The following is a 25,021-nucleotide window of genomic DNA, read 5'->3' as shown; positions in this document are numbered from 1 at the left end:
TGTGCCTTTCAACCCAAACAGTCATAAGGCACATATTTCAACCCTGGCTTGGGCACATAATGAACCCTGGGCCTGAAACACTTTTTTACCAAGGGATAACAAGGCCCGTGTGGCCCCCTGTAGGGGTACTTTTGGCTGTTTCAGGCTCAGTGTGTGCTGCTTTCACCTGCTTGAGCATGTGCATCAGTGACCTCGGGCATGCCCCGTCTTTCAGTATTTCAGACTCCACTAGGGAGATGTTGGGGTCTTTCTGCTATGACACAAGAGGGGAGCCTGAAAGCTAATTGCTCTTCGTCAGCTGCAGAGGCACCCCCTAGCCATGTGTGTCCATGCATATCATTGGAACTGATCTTGCTGTTTCTTCTCTATGGGAGTAGTGTTGTTCCATCCAGCGCTTCACAGTGTTGCGTTTTCCTTGGCAACTTAGATACCAAGATACAGTGGGCAGGAGTGTTTGGACTTCTGTTCCTAGTGGCCATAGTTGTGATGATTTTTGCTATCCTCCACATAGTTGGAGTCCTTCCCAGGTTTTGGCAACCAGTCCACAGTGTTCTACTCATTTATTATCTATCTAAGCACAATTTTTGAGATGCTAGACATCTGGAGGGGAGACAGAGGTCAATAAGATATAGTTTCTGCCTTGAAATAGCTGGCACTCCAGCAGCAATGATGTAGCAAACATGGTTAATTGTATTCTCACATCCATCCTCCTTTTGTCCTTGCCTTTCCGATTTTGGTAGGATGGGGAGAGTATACCAGCCCCAACTGATAGATCAAGATTAATTTTAAGCCAGTGATCCTAAATTCTCATGTACATTAATTAGAATTAGACTCAAATGCTAGAATTTGGGACAAGTTTTACTTTCCCGATGAAAGGAAAATGTGTCTGACATTGCTCCCTTTCTCTCTTCTTCCTGCTGTGAACATGGACATAATTTCTGAAGCAGTAATAGCCATCTTCCAACCTTGAGAGAAAAACCAAGAGAATCAAGAGTCAGCAAATCCTAACTTAAGACACTGTCAATTGGATTTTCCGGTACTTGCAACTGAAAACATTACTAACTGATAAAGGAGAGACGATGAGAATAACAAACAGCTGTAATGCAAACTGCATTTAGGAGCTGTGACAGGGGTAGGCAGTGCCGGGTGATTCAGAGGAGGCTTTCATGAAACAGGTAACTTTTCAGATTTGGGCAGGACTCTGAGGCAAGGTATGGTTTAGACTAGAGGGATACAGGGAGGGAGGACTTATAGGCAGAGAGAACTGCATAAAAAGGGCTTATGTATAGCAAAGCTTAGGTCCATTGGGGGATTTGTGGAGAGCTGACAGGTAGCTTATGTATAACATGTAGGGAGTGGAAACTCTACATAATAACTCTGGAGAGGCTAATCACTGCCATCTGTAGAGGTACCTAAAGCCCAAAGTGGAATTTAGCCTTTATTGAGTGAGCATCAAGGAGGTGAGACAATGACATAATCAGACGTGTAGTTCAGAAAGATTGTCTTGGTGGCCATGTTTATGAGATTGTTGGGGAGGGAGCTCAGAGATTGAAAAACTACCAATTTAGGTTACTCTAGTAGACAGGAAATAAGGACCTGAACTAGATGTGGTTATGAAAGAGAACAAACTGACAGGCACCTCAAAGGGTAAGTCCTTGTCCTGGATTTTAGAATCGGAAGATGTTTCTTTATAGTTTTTCCTTTGCCTGGAGCATCTATCTGCCTTTCTCTTGACTCTGACATAAGCTCTCTAGATCCTTTAACACTAGGCTCAAAGAGCCCACATGTCCATCAAGAGAATGGGTGGATCTAAAAAAAATATTGCGGAGTGAAATGAGCCAGACCAAAGAATACATCCTGTATGATTCTAGTCACATGATGTTCAGGAACAGTAAAAAATAATCCATAATGAGGAAAAAAGCCAGAAGAGCAGTTGCCTTTGGGGGTGGGAGACTGACTGGGGAGGGGTATGAAGCTTTCTGGAGTGATGGACAGAGGTTTGGGTCACACAAGCATATGCTTTTGTCAAAACCTGTAGAATGCTGTACTTAAAATCTGCATTTCATTATGTAAATTTTACCAAAAAAAAAAAAAACCATGTTGAATTATAGCTAATAATATGCAAGCCGAAGAATCTAGGGATGAAGCAGATTGAGATTTACAACTTACTTGGAAATGCATCCAAATAGATGAATAGATGGATGGATGGCTAAAAGTGTCATAGAGATAACCAAGTGTTAATGATAGGATACAGGTGATTGCAAATGGTGTTTAATGTATAATTCTTTCAACTTTTCTGTTTGAAATGGTTCATAATAAAATGCTTGAAGGAAATCTGAATTTGTTTTGCTGATTAACCTATCAAAGGAGATTGGCAGTGAAAAAAACAACCTGCAGGCAAACTTCCACCCTTTGAAGGGGACTATGACCAGGGGCTGAAAATGGAGTTTTGTTCAGGGTCCCTTTCCTAAATGACTTTGGCTAGTAGATGTACCAGAAAAATACCTCTCGTTTTTTAAAGATTTTTATTAAAATATAGTCAATTTACTAGTTTCAGGTGTTCGTCATAGTTATTCCTAATCTTGAGTTCCAGCGTCATCACATCTCCCTGATGACAAACCCTTTACTCCTTCAGGGTGTGGCTTAAGTGTGTCCTATAGCCCTGGGGTAGAGAAGTAGTGACCATCTAAAATTTGTCTTCCTATATATGTTGCACATTTACTTTGATAATTGACTGCAAAGTTACTTGCAATACCATACAACATGATTTTTTCTTTTTATTCCAAGAACAAGAGGTTTAACAAATGTCAACAGAATGACAGAAACACTTTCTGGTCCTCATGAGGTCTCCTGGGAGACAGAAAAGGGAGAAGCAGATAATTAGATAATTAGAAACGGTCACAAATGCAGTTTCACCTTTGTCATAGGAAAAGCATAACTTCATGTTGATTTTTAGGGCCAGAGTTTCCATCCCCTTAATGAGCATTATCTTTTCATTTAGAGTCTCTTATTCACGGTACTCATTTACGTATTTTTTTTTTTTTCCTCTCCCAGCTGGAACATCTTTGATCACTCTAAGTTCAATCCTCCAAAGGTGATTATTTTTCTGAACGCTTTCAGCAGCTGGCCAGCCGAATGACTGTTCCCTCGGTCATGTTGCCTAGTTAGGTAGGTCACTTGCTGTAGTTTTTAGTTTTAACTATTAAAAAATAATCTTAAGGGACACCTATACACTTTGCTTACTGTGTAGTTCTTTGAGCTGTTACTTCCATATGCACCACACATTTGAATGAAAGTCTTTAAATTCTTAAAATAGATCAGCAACACATAGATCTAATCTTTATAATTTCACTTTCTCTAACCTCATACATATTAACTTTATAATTTGCTTTTTTGTTTTGCTCCATTTAGATATCCTAGCAACAGGTAAACCTAATCTTTATAATTTCTTTCTACAATCTTACACATGTTGACTTCTTATAATTTGCTTTTTTATTTTGCTTCATTTAGATATCCTAGAGATAGAAAATAAGCACTCTAAATCATCCAAACAATGACTTACAACATTGAATAGGCTTCAGAATTATCTGGGGTGCCCGTTTAAAATGGAGACTCTACGACCCATTCCTTATACAGGTGACATTTTAAGAAACATGTCCGTTAGGCCATGGATGTTACAGAATTTCAATCTCACAGAAACAGTAAATGTGCTAACCTGAGTATTTGGAACATGTGTTTGTATTTTAGTTTACATTTTTGCCTCAAATTATCATCATCTTATAGTGATGTCTCATAAATCAATCTGAAAAAAGTGAGGTTGATTTTCTGTCTTGAAAGGTGAACAAGTCAGGAACCATAAAAGAAAGGCTGATGGTTTCCCAACAATTGGTGTTTGGTATTTTGTGTGACTGTTGGCTAATTTTGTTTCCCTCCTACATTTTTAAGCTGACTATGGAGATAAATTGGCATAAGAGTCTTTGAAATTTTATGCGAGGTGTTCAAAGAATAACAGGAGGCTAGCACTTAAAAAATAGTGCAACTTAAGAATCGTTATACACGAAAATGGTTACATAAAATTAAATGGTTCCAAGTCTTAGTGAAAACAACAGTTCTCTGCTGTCTCTCCCTAACTTTAGTTGTCCTTGATTGGTTATTTGGCTGAGTAAATTTATCAGTTGAAAATAACCCCAGAATTTTAAGGCACTATTCTATTGTTCAGTTTTTTATTCCTTTTCTCCTTTCTAGCATTTCAAATTGGGTAGGTCCCAAAACCAAAATCAAAGTCCATAAGAAAATCCCACTACTTTCAACTTTTAAAATATAACCCAAATCATAATTTTTTCACTGTGCCCAATCCTCTGGTCTAAGCTACCATCATCCCTCACTTGAACTTCTAATTAGTCTTGCTGCTTCTGTGTTTTTGAAATTGTAAAATATTTCAAACAAACCATGTGTGGCTTTATCCTTTTTATTACATAAGAAGTATGAAGATCTTATGCAAACAATCATAAACATATGGAATTGCTTTAGGTATTTAGTATTCACTGTTTCTGCGCCTGCCAGCATCTTCTTAATGCCAACACCCAGGGCCATATCTAGCAGCTGAAGTATGCTCAGCTCATACACAGGGCAGGAAAATGATAATCTTGGGAATAGACCCCAACTAATGAGTAGGAAATAAATACGTTTTCTTCCCCTCCATCTCCTAGGCATCTCAATGGTATTGAGCTTATTACCCAATAAGAACATGCTCACTGACCTTGAACTAGCTTTATCTTCCCAGTTTCACTTTTCCACACACCAGGTGGTGCTTTCTGGTGTCATCTACCAAAGAAACTGCTTTCATTTAAATTCTAGTAGTGGGATCTGCTTTGGAGGGAAACCTACTCTAAGACAGTAATGTATTCATTTTCCTGTCATTGGACTTGCAGGTTATTTATAGTATTTCACTATTACAAACAAAGCTGCAACATACTTTTACAAATATCTTGATATATTATGTAGGCTTTCTCTTGGTATTTATCTGAGTGGAACCGTTGGGCCAAACCTATGTGTATCTTCATCCTTAATAAATACTGTCAACATTTTAAGAGGCTGACAGTGTCAAGTATTGGCAAGAATGCCACATTTGATGCACGTGGAATGGAATCTTACTGCAGTTTTAATTTGTATTTCTCTAGTTACTAGTGGAAATGTCTTTGCATGTACTTATGGCATTTGAATTTCTTCTTCTCTAAATGGCTTTTTCTTATTAATATCTGAGTTCTAGACATGCTGGATACTAACAGTTTTCTGGTTATGTTCCTTACAGAGAGATTCATTGTTTTCTTGTGGTTTTTAAGTCTATGAAGTATTGATTTCTAGTCTTCTGTGTGACCTGGTTTTTTTCCCCCTTCTATGAAAGATTTTAGAAACTTCCTTTTCTACTTCTGCTGTTCTGCATCCTAATTTTATTGCTGAACACAAAGGCCAATTTATTATCTTAAGTAATTTTTCATGAAAATAAGCACACTTCAAAAAATCTAATCACAATAGACATGCCTAATGCATAAAATAACACACTCAATTCTTATACTGTCAACCGTTAATAGCATACTTTTTCCTACATATTAAAAAATTTGAAAACTATACACAATTTTTGCTTCTTTCACTTAGCAATCTTTTGCATTTTGGGGGGGGGGGTCAGTACTTCATTCTTTTAAAGTGCTGTAGAATATTAAATTTTATAGACATATTGGTTAATTATTTCTTGATTAACAGTTGGGCTATTTCCAAGTTTAAAAAAAAAATGGTGCAACAAATATTCTTAGGATCTCTGGTCAGCATTAATTTCTAGAAACGGAAGTCCTGGGTCCAAACCCAGCATATTTTGAATTCCGACTGATATTGCTAACTTATACTCTAAAAAGGTTGTACCAATTTATAGGCCAGAAAATGCTATTGCTTTGGATACCTAAAAATCCAAATAGTTGCTAACATGACAGGTAAAACATGTTTTAATCTTCATTTTTTAATTATGTGGGTTTTCTAACTTACTAATTATAGTTTCTAGCAATATCCATTCTCTTTGAATTTTTAATTTTAGCCATATGCCTGTTATTAGATTACCTTTTTTTTTTTTTTTTGGTAATGAGCAGCCTATTCTTGTTCTGTCATTTTAATATCCCATGGAATCTCAGCCAGGATCAAAAACAGAATATTTAAAGGTCTCAGACCTTCTCTTTTAATCATCAGAAAGGTAGTCTCCTACCTGCCTCTTTATTATCCCCTATGGAATATACTGATTCTCAATTTACTGATTCCCTGAGTGACCAGAACTTTTCCCAGAAGTACGATGTGCAGAGAGTAATTCATTGTCCCTATTTTGATCTAATTTTAATCTCTGAGTTCTAACTCTTCTGTTTGTAATTCCATTTCTGACATCTGGACATATCTGTCTAGCTCCTATCTCTATAGGCCCTGGTTTCAACTCATGCTCTCAGAGGACTCTCCCACTGTGGTATCTTGGTAGATATGCTACCCTAGCGGGCGCTAGGGACCTAATCTTGGCCCTTGGTGAAAATTCAGACAGTTACAGCATGAAATGTTTCACAATTGGTATCCGATATAGCACAGGTAAGATTGATCTTAACTAAATCCAGTTAAGATTGATTAATTAATAGAAACACATTGCTCAGAAATAGTTATCCATAGATCTAAAGTAATCAGAGGTCTCTTTCTCTAATGTTAAAATATATGATTGTTTGGAGGGAATGGGGAACAACCTGTAACAAGTCAGAAAACACCTTCACATTAATCATTCTTTTCATATACTTCAAATTTGTACTTAATGCCTTTCTCTTCCTGGACATCGGAAAGAACACCTGGGTATCTGTAAAAGAAATATAGACATATGTAATTAAATAATTTGCCAATAAAAAAGGTAGCATCCCTGATTCTCAGTTAAAAGGCATCGACAATGCACAAAGTAAATGAAAGGTTGGTTTCCCTTCCTTTTTTTTCCTTCACAATGGTAAGCCATATTAAGTTGGATGAGTTTATGCAAATACCCTTACATACAAATGAAAAGAGAAAATTTCAAACTGTACAGAAAGTTAGAAAACAACAAGTGTAATTTCTCCTCCTTCTTTCTGATTCCTAATTCTTCTCCCAAAAACTAACTGCTATTAGCAGTTTCTCTTATCTTTCTACTCTATTATTCATTCAGCTAATATGAAATTTCTTGAGAAAATTTTACAGGTCTTATACTTCATATCAAATTTCTTGTGTGAGCAAAAGAAAAATAAAACACAACCTTTAGCCTCTTAGAGCAGAATCGAAATTACATGCCCTGCATGGTGGCAGATTCTTAATTTCTGTTTAATCAGTAGGTACCATAGTGTTCTAATTCTCCAGTGTGTGGTTTATTGCGATTCCTGTACTAACATCACTGTTTATCCGATCTTTTCTATTCCCTCTCACTTAGATCTGTGTTCCCTCCAGTTTCCAATTCCAGTTTCCAGGCCCTCCGTTGGGCAGACACCCAGAAGTGGGGATGCTGGGTCACACAGCAGTTCTTTTTTAAATTTTTTGAGGAGCCGCTATACTGATTTCCATAGTGGCTGCACTATTTTACATTCCTACCAACAGCATTCCAATTTCTCTATATCCTCACCATGTTCTCTCTCGTTTTTTGATAACTAGAATCAGTTAGTCACAATAGCCGAGATGTGGGAACAACCTAAATGTGCACTGACAGATGAATGAATAAAGAAAATGTGCTATATACATAGTGTAATATTATTCAGCCTTAAAAAGAGAAGGAAATCCTGTAATATGCAACAACATGGATGAACTTAGAGACTTTATGCTAAGTGAAATAAACCAGTCACAGAAGGACAAACGCTACATGGTTCTATTTGTATGAGGTACTTAAAATAGTCAAACTCATAGAGACAGAGAAGAATGCTTGACAGGGGTAGGGAGAAACAAGGAATTGCTGTAGAATGAGTATAAAGTTTCAGTTGTGCAAAATGATTAAGTTCTAGAGATCTGCTCTGCAATACTGGGCTTATATTTAACAATACTGTATTGTATACTTAAAATTTTGTTGAGAATACATCTGATGTGTTCTTACCACAATGGGAAAAAACCCACCCACAATAAAACAAAACCCAGGTCCTCCACTGAAAGCTGTTCTGATCACTCCAGTCTCCAACCCAAATCCTGGTGCACCTCTCCAGTACCGTGTGGGCTGCATGCCATTATGCCCCAAGTGGATTCAGAACACTTGCTTTAAACAGACTTGTGTTTGGCTGTGGTTCTGCTATGTGACATGTGGCTATCATAAGTCTTCATCCTTATAAAGAAATTAGCATTGTGAGTACATTAAGTGCTTTCCAAATGTTACCCATTAGATTTATTAGTTGGTTTGGTTCCCCTATTTTCTAAACTTATTGTAGGTGGGGAGAATATAGGAATAAATTTAAATCTTGTATAATATCCAACATAATACTGAGTAACGACAGGTGTTAAACTTTTGTTGACTAATTAGATGACATTTTGAAACAAAATACATGAAGTAACAATAGCATAATATGTAAGGAAAGAAAAAGGTGTTTTTTCTTGAATAATTTATATTTCAGAGGAAGAAGCTATGTTTCTATTTACTAACCATTTTGAGCTGTTTGTTTTAGTAGCAGTATAGCTTTTTTCTTAAAGAAATGACTTTACTAGGCCAACTTTTTTTTTTTTTTTTAATTTTTATAAGCCTACAGAACCTGGTCTTCCTAGTTGGCCTCCCTGCTTAGCTTCTGAGATCAGACGGAATCAGGTGTGTTCAGGGTGGCATGGCCGTAGACTAGGTCAACTTTTAACCATAATTTTAATATATTTCAGATGAGTCACCAAAAGCAACATGTACATTTGTGTGTGTATAAAATTCTCAAGACTATCTAGATTGTTAGTTAATATGATAAAAGTGAAGTATCAAAGTCATTTCTAAAATCATGAATAACTATGCTACTGGCTAGATATGGTCCCTAGCCATGGCATTTGTTCATCTTCTCTGTGAAACTAAAATTTAATTCTGATTAAGATTATTTTTACTTTCCACAGTATTCACATATTAAGCCTGTTTTCATAATGATTATAAATACCTCATAATTTTAAACTTTTCTGAAGAGCAAACTACATAAGAGCCACATGTGAACCCTGAGTTTAAGTCTAACAGGATTTGGAAAAGACTCGTTTGCTATGGACCACTCAGAGGGTGACGTTCCTCTAGAATCGTCAAGCAATTAAGAAGCCAATGAATAAAAGAAACATAAGATCTGAACTGACAAAAAAAATCACAAGAACACACTGATGATTTTATGGAGAGTCTAAGAGGTAAACAGAGTTTTTGAAACAATTTTCTATAAGAAAAAAAATCACAACTAAAAATGAAGACTCTATGGGAAGCATAGGCTTAGGAGAAAGATGTACAAACATGGGCAAATGTGCCAGGATCCTGTTGGACAGTCAGGAAGTAATGGCAAGAAGAGGAAACATCGGCCCATCTAACACCTACTCAAGTTGTCCATTGAAAAGGGGCATTTTTCTCAGCTCTGGAGCCAAGTACTGCCTCAAAACCTTCTTTCTGGTCTTCATCCTTTTTGACTGCATAGAAGGTGAATAACTAGAAGGAGAGGCCTATCTGGGACTCATAAAACAGAAAACTGCTGGCCTAAAATATTTGGGTCTGCTGGTTTGGTTGAAGCCAAGTGTGAAATAGTTTGAGATAGAAAGATTTCTTCCAGGCAAGATGAATGAGGGCAGAGCCTTAGAGGATAGGCTGGCATGGTGTTTTCTAAGTTCCCCAATGTACAGAGATTTGGAGAGAAAGCAGCTCAAGAACTGAGCAAATTATAGACTTTCAGGGACAAAGTGTATTTGCTTTGTCTTCAGAGGTTTCCTTTTTCTCTACTTCATGAAAGATGACCTACTCCATATCTCTCCTTAGGGGAGTCTCTCCACCCATGTTAAACAGGCTGTTATGTTGGTATAGGCTTGAAAGTAACACCAGCATCAAATGCTGCAGTGGAAAGAAGGGCTTTTCATGTTTGGTCACAGCTTTGTTTAGAGGTTCATTTCAGAGCAATTTCCTTGGATTTTGGCTTTGGAGAGCAAGATATTTCCCAACTCATTCTGTGAGGGCAGAATTATTATCCTGACACCAAAACCAGGTGAAAACATTAAAAAAAAAAAAAAAGAGAAAACTATAGCCCAGTATCCCTTTATGAATATAACTGTAAAAAACATGAACAAAATATTAGCAAACTGAATCCAGGAACATATAAAAAGGACCCTACATTATTTTCAAGTGGATCAATCCCAAAAATGCAAGATTAGTTCGACATAAAAATCAAGCAATGTAATATACTGTATTAGTAGTGTATTAAGTATTTGTGTATTTTTTATTAAAGACAAAAACCATGTGATCATCTCAATAGACTCAGAAAAGCATTTGACAAAAATCCAGTACTCCTTCATGATAAAAATACAGTGAAATAGAAAATAAAGAAATCTTCATTGTGATAAAGGGCATGTTACAAAAAACCCATAGCTAACATCACAATGGTAAAAGACTGAATGCTTTCTCTTAACATCAGGAATAGGACAAGGATGTCTTGCTGTTGTCACTTCTAATCAACATTGTACTGGTGGTTCTAGCCAGAGCAATTTGGCAAGAAAAAGAATTAAAAAGCATCCAGATTAGAATGGAAAAAGTAAAACTATCTTTATTTGCAAGTGACATATTCTATATATAGAAAATCCTACAGAATGTACTAATGTAACTAATGAGTTTGGCAAAATTGTAAGATATGAGATTGATAAACAAAAATCAATTGTATTTCCATGTATTACCAATGAACGGTTTGAAAATAAAATTAAGAAAACAGTTCCATTTATAATAGCATCAAAAATAATAAGCTTAATTAAATAATTAAGTGCAAGACTCATATACTGAAAGCTACAAAACACTGCTGAAGGAAATTAAAGGCCTAAATAAGCAGAAAGACATCACATATTTATGGTCTGGAAGACAAATAGTGCTAAGATAATAGTCTCCAAAATGATCTACAGATATAATACAATCCCTATCAAAATCCTAGCTTGCTTTTTGGCAGAAACTGACAAGCTGATCATACAATTCATATGAAAATGCAAGGGATCCACGATAGACAAAACAGTATTGAAAAAGAACAAAGTTGGAAGACTTGTACTTCCTGATTTCAAAAGACATTACAAAGCTGCATTAATCAAGACAGTGTGGTACTGGCATAAAGACAGACATATAGAACAATGAATCGAGAGCTCAAAAATAATCCCTCACATTTATGGTCCACTGATTTTTGACAAGCGTGTCAAGATAATTCATTGGAGGGAAAAATAGTCCTTTCAACGAATAGTGCTAGAACAACTAGATAGCTACTTACAGAAGAATGAGCTTGGATTCCTTCTTTATACCATGAATAAATTACCTATGATGACTTTAAGAGTTAAAACTCTTAGACTTAAACTAAGAGTTAAAACTATAAAACCCTTAGTAGACAACAGAAGTAAATTTCTGTGGGCTCGGATTAGGCAATGATTTCTTAGGTATGACACCAAAAGGACAAGTGACAAAAGAAAAAAAAATGGAAAATTGCACATCAAAATTAAAAGCCTAGTGCTGTAAATGGTATCATTAAGAAAGTAAAAAGACAATTCAGATAATGTGAGAAAATTTGTGAAGCACTGATATATATTACAACATGGACGAACCGGAAAACAGCATGCTAAATGAAAGAAGCCAATTCTAAGAAAGACCACATATATGATTCTGTTTATGTGAAATGTCCATAAAAGGCATATCTATAAGAGACAGAAAAAAGATTAATGGTTTTAGGGCTAGAACGGGAGGAGAATGGTGAACAATTACTAATGGGTATAGGGTTTTTTGAGGAGCGATGAAGATGTTCTAAACTTACGTTGTGGTGATGTTTGCACAACTGTGTGAATATATTAAAACCACTGAATTATATACTTTAAGTGGGTGAATGTTGTGTGAAAATAATCTTTCAGTAAAAGATGTTAAAAATTTTCATTTCTAAGAGTCAGAGAGCCAGAGTGGTATTTGTTTTAAGTTATCAACCATCCTGAAGGGTCATAGCTTTGGAAAGAGGTCTGATAGAGAGCAATAGGATTTGGGAAAGAATCTAACATGGAGCTGATTCACACAGTAACCTATTCTTTTTGTTAGTAGCAAAAAGAAAGATAAGAAGTGAGGGACAACAGATCAATATTCACATGTGACAATCAGCAACCTAAGCAGTACAAGAGAAAATATATAAAGCGTGACAAACACACACAAATGATTTTTTGTATAAATATATATGAAATCACTGTGACTTTTCTAAGTACTCAGCTTTGGAGATTATAAGCAAAAGCCTGAACTTTAGCTTTTTAGAAAATTTTTGGAGTTCTTATACTTTTTAGATCTCTTCAGAGTTACTTAAGGGCCCAAGAAAAGCAGTCAAACATTTCATTTGATTCAAGACTACTATCTGCTATTCTATAGGACAATAGACTATTATTTGAAAGCTTGGCCATCCATTTATTCAGACTTGGCTCTGAATGTTCTTTTAGAAGGCATTTAAAAAACAAAATTACACTCAAAGAATAATGACTGAATTCAACTGAGAATATTTGAAAGAATGTGTTAAAAGGTAGTTGAAAAGTGTTGATATAATTAATCTTAAAGTTGAAAAGTGCTTTTAAACTAAAATGCTATGAGTTTTCAAAATCAGGCAGTTTTACACTAAAATCACAACTAATAGTAAAGCTAGCGTAACCTCTTCTGTCCATCTCCACCACTGCTAAGTCCCTTCATTTTTCACCTGCACTACTATAACTAACTGGTCTTCCAGCTTTACTCTTGTCCTCTCTGCTCCATTCTCCAGAAACAGGTAGAACAATACCACTCTATTCAAAACCTTGTACATCTGCACTTGGTCGGATCCATTTGGGTTTCCCCCTTGCTCACGATGCCTACAGTGGCTTTCAAGACTCAGGGAACATGCCAGGCTTGTTCCTGCCCTCAGGTCTCTGCACTGGCTGCTTCTGGTTCCTGGAATGCTCGTCCCTGTTCTCTGGCTTCTTGCCATTTAGATCTCAGTGGAGATATCACTTTTCAGAGGACTTCTCAAACTTTACCATATTTTTCATCATAATACTTCAATTCTCCACACAGCGACTCTTTTGATATTTATCTTGTTTGCAATCTCCCTCTCTACTACAAAGAATGTAATCTCCTGATTGCTTTATAAACTATATAAATGTCTAACCAATGTACTATATACTTGAAACTAATTAAAGAAAAAAAAAGAATGTAATCTCCTGGAGTCGTAGTGACATGATGGTTTGGTAAACACTTTTTCCCCAATGCCTACCTAGGACAGCATCTGATGCTAAACACAGATCTCATAGAAATGAACTAATGACTAGTCTCTAGATTTCAGTAAAATCATTATAACTTGAACATTCCCAAGTCTGTTAAAGCAGATTTCCAAAAATTTCTATACTATTTGTCTATAAAATACATTACTACCCCAAATTCGATCTGAAAAGACATATACTCTTTCATAGAATTCTTAAGCTAGAAATCCAAGAGCTTCAGACATAACATTTTACTTACTTTGGGAGAAGTTTATATTTCCCCAAATCAACTTCTGGAAAAAATATGTCACTTTCAAATTCCTGCATGATCCTTGTGACAAATAGTCTAATATGGCCTGGCTTGTTCATGGCTTCCTTTGAAATAAAACAAAAGGTATCAATTTCCTTATTTATCTGTGTCAAAAGAAATAGAAACTCTGAGACATTTTAAAATTACATAGTCAAGTTTGTGCTAGGTATTAAATACATGCTATATAACTTGTTACCTCCAAAGAATGATATTAAAATATCCTATTTTACTTTAGGGCACTACAAAGTATGCCTTAGTTATGTTGAGAGTGGACCTAGTCATTATCAATAATTATGAGAGTGAGTTAAAATATATTCTGGCCTCTATAGTTTGCTTACATGAACTCTTTTTCCATTTAAGCATTCAGTTTTGTCTTTTTTCTTTGGTGGTGGTTTAGGAATTAAGAACTCCTAATTATGTAGTTACTCTCCATGTAAAAATTTACAATGCACATACGGATAGAATAGTATAGTTTCATGAGACCCTGACTACTTAGTACAAGAGCGAACTTAGTACATTGACATAAAATTTAATAATACTTTCATTACCCAGGAGATAGTTATAATGCTAATAGGCAATTTGTTCTGCCTTTCGTTGCTAATAATTGTATTTGGCCTCATATTGTTAATGACTTTTCTGACTACTGCCTATAGTACTATTGACGGTTTCTACAGAAAAAAATGTTCCAGAACAAATGTCTTAAAATTCTAACAAAAATCATGAGTCCTAATTGTAGCTCCAAGAAAGCAGTAACTCTTCATTTTCAAATTGCTTATGGTGCATGTTGGGGGAGGGGGGGAACATGGGGAGAAAAATATATACGTATTATATAGAACTTCAGTGTTTATCCTTAAAATTCCAAATAAGTTCATAAACAAATTTTGCAATATTATAGCTTATAGTATTACATCATTTATTTTCTTGCCTCAACCAAAGAAATAACCACAGCAGCATTTCAAACGCTGTATCAAACTTTATGATATATGGCACACGTTTTCTGTAAAGAGTCAGATGGTTAAGTATTTTAGGCTTTGTGGGTGATATGGTTTCTTACCTTTGTAGGTAAAAGCAGCCATAGATAATATTAAACCAATGGGCATGGCTATGTTCCAATGAAACTTTATTTACAAAAATTAGCTAGTAGGCCTGATTTGGCCCTTGGGAATATAAACCTAAATGCTATGATGTGAGGTAGGTGAATAGTGCAAAACTATAACCCGGAGGTTTTACTTATTATTTATATACATATAGATACATCAAATTATATAAATGAATTTAAGTACTTACACTATTCAAAAAATACACTTTCAAGTTAATATGGTACTGAATCATTCAAAATGAATACAGAACAAAATAAATGACTTATTTTCTTAGAAAGTCATGCTTGGCTGAAAGATAAAAGGAAAATATCCATTTCCTTCCTATTACAAATGGAGAAAATAAAAGACTGTATAAACAGGAACCTAATAAACAGAATTTTTATAATGCCATCTGGGATCTTAGTATGCTCCTTTTTTTTTTTTCTCAAATAATTTCAGTATACATAATAATTTCAGTGTTATCATAGCTACCAAGGGTTGGGGATGATTTTTTGTTCTCCATAATTGTTAATCTTTCATTAGTGTTTTAAAAGAGTAAAAAAATTCCATTTATTATCCTCAAAATTTTTGAAGGCTAAAAGTCATTTGATATCAAGAAAAAGGAGTATTTTCTGTTACTTATGGTTTTCCCTTAAATCACATAATACATTTTGTATGTCCCCACATTATATTGTTAAGGTGAAGTTTCTGCCTTAATAAATTCATATACATCTGGTCGGTGTACATCAACTGACAGCCCCATTCCTTTCTCAGTAAGAGGCACATTTATCCTTGAAGAAGTGGGTATACGTAACTCAATATATCGAGGCACATGCAGGGAGCAGAAAACAGTACAGTCCAAGTATGATTCTAAGGGAAGGATTTGGAATGTTTTTTAAAGTGGAAATATCTATTTTGAATTGGAAATAAAATGGTAAAGACTTTAAAACTTTTACATTTTTGTTGGCATGATAGTATCAAAAACCAAATACTTCATTGTGTCTAACTTACAGTAGTAGGGATAATGTGCTTCCTTTATTCATGGCTTAATTTTTAAAAGTTCAGATGGTAGGTAACTGGAAAGAAAGAGTAAGGACATTTCTTTGTAGTTACAGATGACTTTACTTACTGCATAAACAGAACTGCCTCCCACTATCCAAACCATGTCCACTTTACTTTTTAACTCTGGTTGCTCAATAAGTTTTAAGGCATCATCCAGACTTTTGGCAAGAAAATGAGCTCCTTGTGGAGGTTCCCTGAGGTTAAGAGACAGAAATACATATAATTTCTATAAAACCAATTCATACTAGTCAAATAATCTGTTTAGGAAGTAATAATTATAAAACTAAAAATCATCATAAATGTGAATCCTTTCAACAAAAACCAGTTAACATCGGAATGGGTTATCGCCAATAATTTTAACCTACATTTATGTATGTATAGTCCACAATGAATCAAAAAACAAAAACAGTTCTGTATCTCATGATTATGGTAGAAAAATCAGAACAGCAGTTGTCTCTGGAGGGATGGGGTAAAGAGTCACTGGGAAGGGGCATAAGGAAACTTTCTAGGGGTTATAGTAATGTTCTATTATCTTTGATATGATATGTTACAGCTTAGCAAATGTACACTTAAGGCTTATATATTTCATTATATGTAATATTTATCTCAAAAGAAAAAAATTAAAGAAATATTGAACTCTAGTTAGTGATGTGTATGCTGAAGTATTTAGGGAAAAACACACTAATGTCTGCAATTTACTTGAAAATTCATAAAAAGAACAAGACCAATTGATGGACGGATGGATGATAAAACAAATATAGTAAAATGTAAAAGGCAGAATCGATATGGTGGTTATACAAGTGTTTACCGTAAAGTTTTGTATGTTTGAAAGTTTCATGATAAAACATTGGAAAAGGATAACACGTTTGGATAACTATGGTTTGAAATGATATTTAAACAATTTGATGAGTGGAGGATTTCATGTTTCAAACTTTATTGAAATAGATCAAATGTTCAAAATGAGCATGCTATTACTTATGTAATTAAAAATACAAAAAGGGAAGTCAATTAACTTGAAGTTTACATTAACTAGCTCAATCTCTTTCAACCTCCACAAGTTTTTTTTTTTTTTTTCCTTTGGTGGAGGGGTGGGTAGAGAGAGGGAAGGTTGTAATTCCCTTTATAAATGAGAGACATTCAGAATTAGGCTTTGATAGTAACAAGAAGAAAAATTATAATTCGAAGTTAATATCTTAGAGTGATGCTTTACAATAATTATAAAATTGCCTTTAAACTAGTAGTAATAACAACAATTAATCAAGAGCCGATGGGGACCATTCATTCTTTCGGCTGCCTCCCCTCTTGTCTCCTTGATAGATATTTTACGTATTTCCCTCTATCATCTTCAAAGCAGTTAAGAGACCACAAAGAAAGCATTTTGACTAAAGGCTGGAAAAAGACATGGAAGCCAAGGTGAGGTTAAATGAGGCAAGGGGTCCTCTAAGGTACTAGGGCAGTTGTAGTGACTACCTTGGACTAGGCTGTTCAGGGAGAGAATTCAATCTAGAAGACCTGGAGTTGGGGGAGAAGATAGTCAAGTTAATAAACAAAGTCTAGAATGATTGAAACAAATGAGTGGCATGAAAATGGTTAATGCGATTAAGGTGAAGACTACTTTGCTCTTTTGTAGTGAGTCTGGAAAAGGAAAAGAATAGATCGTTTCAGATTTTAGTTTCAACAAAGGCATAGATAAAATGTTTCTGCAAAATGTTGCTATTTAGCAGTTTAGAAATAAGTTTCACAGGAAACACTGGACCCCTGAGCAGTAGATAGGAAAAAACAAAAGGTTGGGCTAATGCTTGAATTCATCAGCCCCTTTACTGCACAAACCCTAGAGACACTGTAAACAGCACAGAGCATACACTCAATATTGTGACTTATTTTGTTGCTAAATTTCCTTCCTATAATTATTCCAAACCAATAGGGAATGGATTTCCTGACAATGGAGAGTGGGTATGTGGTAGCATACGAATTTTGTGTCAAGAAACACGTGGACATGCTTGATATCTTTTTTCAGACTTAAGAGTCCTGAATTCCTTCAGAGGGTTGCCATACTATTTCATGTTACCAGCAGTCCTATGTGGGTACATAGGATGTTTTTATAGATGATGATATTGAAGCTGAGGGTTTAAGTAACCGATGGTCACAGCCAGGAAATGGTGATTCTGTGATTCTGGGATTTGAACTCCAGCAGACTGATGTTAGAGCCTGAGCTGCAACTTCTTACATTGACACTGTGCTGTCAACTAGTGGCCATGGGCTACAGGGTGTCAGATAGGATGGTGTAGCCTACTTTGGGCAGAGCCCTCAGATCAGTGTCTTATGGCCTTTGGCAGCCTCATCTGATTACAGCAGGATACCATATACACATTATTTTTTCCCACAGTGCCTGATGTGAAAGTAGATGACCTGGCAAATGGAATTCTGGCCCAATTTCCCTGGGGACTATTGGGAAAGCATTTGAAACACAAAAAGCCCTAGGCTAGAATTCTATCTAACCAGAATTCACAAATATGGTCAAGTTAAGACATTTAATACCCAGTCTCTAGAAATGTGATTTTCATTTATTTAAAATTGGTTCAAGTGTGTGCCATCATAAATGAATACAATGCAGCCACTAAAAATATTTATAGAAATTACTCTTTTAATATGTAAAATGGAGAAAAAGGCAGGTTATAAATATGTGGGATGATCTTGTTTTTTTATAAATCATCCAATGGACCATTTATTCTGTGAAAATTTTTGAACCCCAACTTTGCTAGGGGATATGCTAGATGATGGGAATAGAGATTTAAAAAAAGCACCGTCTGGACCAAAAAGATGGTAACGGCAGGCACAGAAATATCCTAGCAGTGGCAATAAAGTGAAAAGGACATGCAATGCAAGTATGTGGAGGATGCGAGATGGGCACAGAGGTGGTGCATCTTCTGGGCGGAGTGATGAGGGAGGATACTCCTTGGAGTATGATCCCTTAGCCAAGTCTCTAAGGAGATAAACCCAAGTGCAAAACACACAAGTGACAGACCACCATTAGATAATCGTGAGGCTTATACTAAAGTTACAAGAGCCATTTAACATAAGAAAGCTGCAAGAAAGTTGAGGGCAGAAGAAAAATAATCTGTGGTGAGGTTTAAAATACTAAAGGGTAGAACAGAGCAAGATCCTGAGGACAGAAAAAAAATGAAGTCTGATTTTGATAGGAGGGAATTTTTGTTTTGTCTGAAGATTACATTAATATTTTCTATAACCTATAAAGTAAGGTAAATTTGTTAAAGTAGCAAAGGTTGGGAGAGTAGAACCTGATACCTATGTGCCTTCTGTGTGCCAGGAATTTATATCACAAAATTTCAATTAATCCTCAAAAATCACTATAAGAAGTTGCCATTATTAATCTCATTTAGTAGATAAGGAAATTGAGATTCAGCAAGGCTTAACGTTAATAAAGCCTAGAGCCACAAAGTTAATAGGTTCTAGAGCAGGTATCAGAAGCCAGGTTGGCAAGTCTTTGCTATACCAAGAATGTGTGCAGTGGTGAGGGAACTGCAGTCTTTGAGAGGTGGAGAAAGTTTTATCACAGTGGAGAATATGATAATGAGATCATAAAAAATTATTACACCATTCCATGTTAGATAAATTTTATGGATCACAGATAATTAACATCTTGTATCATGGAGGCAATTTTGGATTTTCTAAAGATGCTGTTAAACCTACAGCACTGCAGTAAAATAATTTAATTTTTGCTTCCAAAGACCTTAAAAGAGTGATTGAGATATAAGTTGCATACCATGTAATTTATCCTTGTAATGCGTACAATTCAGTTAACCTTTTAGTATGTTCATAGTTATACACCGTCACCCCTATCTGGCTTCAGAATATTTCCATCACTCAAAAAAGAAACCTTGTACCTGTGACGTTATTGCCCACTCCCAGCCCCCTCTGCCTCTGTGTAATGTAGAAAGGCGGCAAGAGAACTAAAATGTTAAATCAAGCCATATTCGGAGACTGCGATATGCTGATCAGCCCTACTGCCAGACCATGAGGAAACCTGCAGAACAAAGGAGGATTTCTGCTGGGATTGCTAATAACCCATTCTCTACACCATAAAGAAAAAACAGGAAAACAGTCTAAGTGGTACCCTACACAAAATAAAATCATTTATTCCCTTCAGCCAAAACCATGCTGGAGCCTATGGATTAAAGGCTGGGAATTGCCAGCAGGCCTTTCATGCTACATATCCTTTTCTTTTCTTGCTACATACTCTTATCCTGCCTCAGTATATGCCCATAAAATCAAAGGAACATGGGTAAACAGTCTTTAAACTGTAATTCACAGAACTAAATAATTATACACATACATATGTGTATATATATTTATATATATATTGACTTCCCTGAATATGCTGTCTACAGAGCATTACCCCTTCTCTAATAAACTTTCCTTTTGACTCTAACTTTGGTGTGTGCTTGAATTCTTATGCTCAGCCAAGAACCTTTTTCTCTCTCAGTACAGGGCTTGAGTTCCCCCAACTCAGGGGAATTTGCCCTGTCCTGCATCATATGCCTATTCAGGACATTTCATATAAATGGGAACATGTGGTCTGCTGTGTCTGGCTTTTTTTCAACCTGCATGTTGCTTTCAAAGTTCGTCCATGTTGTAGCATATATTAGTACTTCATTCCTTTTTACTGTGGAATAATAAATATTCCATTGTATGAATATAGCATTTTGTTTATCATTTATCAGTTGATGAACATGTAGGATGTTTCCAGTTTAGGGATGTTATAAATGATGCTACTATGAACATTTGTGTACAAGTTTTTGGGTGGTCATTTGTTTTCATTTCTCTTGGCTATATACCAAAGAAGGAACTAATGACTCATATCACTCTATGTTTAATCTTTTGAGAAAGATCTGTTTTCCAAAAGTGGCTGTCTAACATTTCTTTTATAACAGTTCAAGCCAAAACTTGATTGTCTAGAAAGCTGTTTTTCCCTTTAACTTATTAAAGAAATAGTTACCCAAAATAACTAGTATAGGGCAGCAAAATTTGGGATTATCTTGGGGATTCAGTTTCTTCTTACATGGGGGAGTGAGGGGTGGTGGAAAATTGAGTATCTCCAAAAACTTGCATGAGCAATAGTGATTTATACATGTAAATCTCTCCTCTTTTATTTTATTTAGGACTTAGGAGTGCCTGGCACACAGCAGGTGTTCAGGATATGTGTAGAATTGACTAGCAACTGACCAGGGAAGCACAAGCAAGGACAAAAAATAAACTAATTTTTTCTCTAACTTGTATTCCTATTTCCTTGGCATGCTTGATAATAAAGACTTTAAATTTTCTCTGCCTCAAAAAAATAAGCAAAATGTACCAACGAATGTTGTATATAAATACATAAAAGACAACCAAACCCAATTACAAACACCACAGAGAGGTTATAAAAAAGAAATTACATTCATCATTTGAGGAGATTTGCTGGCTCAAATGAATTTCTTTCCCACTGAAATTTCTTTATGTTTGTTTTAGCTCAAGCTAGCCATAAATAAACTTGAGTAGTATTCAAGAATATGTTATTAAAGAGTCTCTGGAAATGGCAATAGTCTGTGAATTTGGATTCTACCAAGTAAAGAGATAATCAGAATATCCTAGCAACCATTAGAAAGAGAACAGTATAAAGATTGAGGCAGATGGCAAGCTGCACATCAATTTAGTCCCCATCAACCAAAGGCAATCAATGCAAATATTCTGGCATACTTTCTTACAGGTTTTTTCCTATGCCATTCTTGGAGCGATCTGGGAGAAAATACAGAAGCCTGAACTCCCTTAGCCTATAATTGTGTAAATGTTTTTTTCTTTCCTATGATGTGTTCACTTGGCTAGGCTGTAGTCCTGTTATTCAGACACTAATTGAAGTGTTACTGGGAAGGTATTTTATGGATGTGATCAAAGTTGATATTTGGATAACTTTAATTAAGGTGGGCCCGATTCTGTCGGTTGGCAGGCCTTGAAAAGAGATCTGAGGTTTCCTTGAAGAAGAAATTCCACCTGCAGACATCAGCTTCAGCCCCTGCTGAAGACTTCCAGCCTCCCTTTCCTGATGGCCAGCCCTACAGATTTTGGACTTTCCTCAGCCCCCACAGTGTAAGCCAATGCCTTGTTGGATATTATAGGTATCTTCTACTCTTCCTGCAAGCCAAGTAGTGCCCCTAGGATACTGCATTCTTTTTTTTTTAATGATTACATTAACAACTTAAGAAAACAATTACTATGGCAATCCCAAATTTTCCCTTTAGGTCTAATTCAGGTCAAATCTCCCCACCCCTAGACAAACAAACAAACAAACAAACAAACAAACAAACAAAACCCTGAGGTTCAGGAAGTTATATTTTAGTGGGTTAGGATCAATGTAAGCAACAATAAAAAAAATATAGAAACTATTTTTAACTCCAGTGTTAGCTTGAAGGACAGAAAAATTCTGAGCAGAGGCCAGCTGGACATAATTCCTTTTCCCTAGGACCATTTCAATACTTTGAAAATTTTAATCTGCAGACATAGGGTGAAGGACACAAATATTATTTAGGTATTGTGGTAAACTAGGAATGATAAAGCACAAGATTATGACCAGTTTTTGCCTATCTTAAAATTTACATCTTACTGAATTTAGGGCTGGGTCCAGAGAAGGGATAATCGCTTAATTTTGGCAAGCCCCAAAACATATGTATTTTGATTTTATGTGAGGCTCAAAAATGTTATTTACATTATAGAACTGACATCTGACCTTACTGAACTGAATTGAATAATGGTTCAAGGAAACTTGCGATTGTTAACATAGTGAGATTTAATCTAACTTTTCCAGGCGATAAAATCAATCACTTAGGTAGAAGTTATTGTCATGTGGCATAAATAACTTATTCATTTTCTGTAAACACCTTTGTGATATTAAGCAGCTTCATCAATAGTTACATTCATACTGTTTAAGTTTGTCATACACTGACCTCTACCATAAGAAATGGTACATTATTTTTTTGTAGTGAATCTATGTGACAGTACTTACTTGAGTTTTCTGCTGAGAACTAAATTAATTCTGTCCTTTAAAGGTCGATTCTTCATGGGAATGGACAACCAGGTCTTCCTGCCCATAATCACCAAATTCCTTTTACCTACAAAATCGCATAAAGAATAGGTATATTTTTAGAATATACATATATATTTTCATATATTCGTATGCATATACAATTGTCATATTAACATCTAGTGGCTCTGCTTTAAAAAAATTAAAATTTAAAACAGCTTTACCAAAATTTACCATTAATCAACCATTAGCTAAATAATGAAGACTTAGAACAATGTTTGATATCTAAAAAGTACTGTTTAACTATTTAATAGTATTATTCATATTTATATTAAGTCATACTTTTGAAGATAATTGCTTAATATTACACTTAATTAGCTTAACATACTTTCAATTTGTGCCTCTTTCCTTAAAAACTTTATAAACATAGCTTCCATTTTTGGTTTGATTATTTAGGAGAAAAAGATTTGAGAGCTAGATATCTGGATCAAAGGATTTCTAATTCTTGGTATGTTCTAACAAAATGAGTGCATGTGTTTGTTTTCTTAAAGAATTATTAACTTGCTTTTATTTAAACAAAAAAAATAATATTTACAAACTGCAAGGAATAAGACTAAGCATTCTCCCATATTTTGCTTCCTATTACTAGATTAGTTAGGATTCTATGGAGTGTTTCATGTCAATTCTTTAGCTTCAAGCTCTTGCCATCTTGTCTTTATCAGTAACCTAAGTGTCAAGTCCAAGGACCTTGTATCTGTCCTGTTAGAAAGTTATGCTGCACATGCTCCTGTTTTCCCTGTTTACTCTGCTATTTCTCCTCCTACAACCAAATATACATATCTTAGGTTTTAAATGGGTATCCTCCTACCCCATATTCTTTTCCTTGGTTATCCTCTTCTCTCCAATGTCTCAATTCAATTAGTACCAGTGCCTGAATATCTTTGAGGTACCTCAAAATTTTTTACAATTGCACACTATTCTCCACTCCTTTATTCTCTGTATCACCCAGACTCTTAAACAAATCCGGAGAGTTCATCCTTGGTGCCTTCCTGCATCACCTTTAACTTCTCGATCTCCAAATCAAGTATCATGTAACTCTTGTTTGGACTTTTATCCTCTCCGCTCTTATCTTCTAGCGGCTATTCCAAGGGCCTCCTCTGGTCACCCTGCCGTGCCAGCCTCTCCCTAGCTGCCAGTTCTGCTCAATACCTCAACTGTATACGCGCTATACAAAATTTCAAAGATCGTCAAAAAAAAGTTTAATAAACCTTGGGAACTGCATACAGATCAATAGTAAGACAAAAGGTCCCAGGTTAACTTAGAAAACTTTCGTTTAAGTAAAATCTACACTGGTAAGCTTACTCGAGGCAACACATTTCGCGAACCTCAATCACCTAAAAACCCCATATTACCTTCTGAAGAGGTTGTGGTCATTCTTTGGAAATACTTGAATTCATTCCTACAAGTTAGAGAAACAGTTACTCAGAACGTGATCATGTGGATTCAGGCTCTAACCACCAGACAAACGGTGTTCTGGGGGTCTCCAGGACTGGGACTTTGCTCTGAGGGCGCCGCGGGAGAAATGCCTCGCGCGGCAGCAGGAGCCGGACACAAGTCAGTGACTTGGCCTCTCGGTTTCTGATGTGGCGGAAGCCCAGATCCAGCTCCCGTTGGCTTAGGTCGCAAGTCCAACCCCATCCTCGCGCGGAGGGTCGGCCCAGCGCAGCCCCGTCCCTACGCCCCGATCGAGGGCAGCTAGTGCCAACCCTGTCCACTCATACCCAACCTGCCCGTGCCCGGCAGGTACCTGAGCGGAGGCCAGGGCAGGTTTCCGTTCTTGCCGATGCCCATGTTCTGGGATACAGCGACGATGCAGTTTAGCGGACGATCCATGACGGCGACAGTGAAAATTCCAGAGTTCGCTCGCGGTCCGAAACTCGCGGTTAAAATTGGCGCCAAATGGTGGCCGCCCCACCTCCGCGATCCCATTTGTGCAGGCGACAGCCCGCCCCCGGCCCGCCCCCCGCCCCGGCGCACGTCTGGGTCGCGACGTGCTCG

The 25,021-nt window shown here is 36.2% G+C and overlaps 1 protein-coding gene across 3 annotated transcripts; it reads right to left on the bottom strand.

Moving 5' to 3' along the window:
• Positions 1-2,746: 2,746 nt before the first annotated feature.
• On the bottom strand, positions 2,747-24,950 carry DHFR (dihydrofolate reductase). Of its 3 annotated transcripts, XM_016123457.2 has the most exons (7): positions 24,771-24,950; positions 24,376-24,422; positions 22,946-23,051; positions 15,959-16,085; positions 13,700-13,815; positions 6,765-6,871; positions 2,747-2,850 (listed from the first exon to the last, which is right to left on the bottom strand). In XM_016123457.2, exons 1-6 carry the CDS (start codon positions 24,854-24,856, stop codon positions 6,793-6,795), a joined length of 561 nt encoding a protein of 186 aa, XP_015978943.2. In that variant the 5' UTR covers positions 24,857-24,950; the 3' UTR covers positions 2,747-2,850; positions 6,765-6,792. The 3 variants fall into 3 exon arrangements, with proteins under 3 accessions (XP_015978943.2, XP_015978936.2, XP_015978945.1); XM_016123450.2 differs by lacking the exon at positions 2,747-2,850 and having other exon boundaries at positions 4,453-6,871; positions 24,771-24,948; XM_016123459.2 differs by lacking the exons at positions 2,747-2,850; positions 24,376-24,422 and having other exon boundaries at positions 4,453-6,871; positions 24,771-24,880.
• Between the last annotated feature and the right edge of the window lie 71 nt (positions 24,951-25,021).

This window comes from Rousettus aegyptiacus, unplaced genomic scaffold (assembly GCF_014176215.1).
Source record: "Rousettus aegyptiacus isolate mRouAeg1 unplaced genomic scaffold, mRouAeg1.p scaffold_m13_p_8, whole genome shotgun sequence".
Taxonomy (NCBI): Eukaryota; Metazoa; Chordata; class Mammalia; order Chiroptera; family Pteropodidae; genus Rousettus; species Rousettus aegyptiacus.
This window is presented reverse-complemented; position numbering and strand designations above follow the sequence as displayed.

Bases quoted from the DNA above. Each gene is read 5' to 3' on its own strand.
- DHFR (XM_016123457.2), bottom strand. From the start codon at position 24,856: ATGGATCGTCCGCTAAACTGCATCGTCGCTGTATCCCAGAACATGGGC. The intron at 23,052-24,375 runs GTAATATGGGGT...GCGATTTTGTAG, and splicing joins GACCACAACCTCTTCAGAAG to GTAAAAGGAATTTGGTGATT. The intron at 16,086-22,945 runs GTAAGTACTGTC...TCTTAACCTCAG, and splicing joins GTTCTCAGCAGAAAACTCAA to GGAACCTCCACAAGGAGCTC.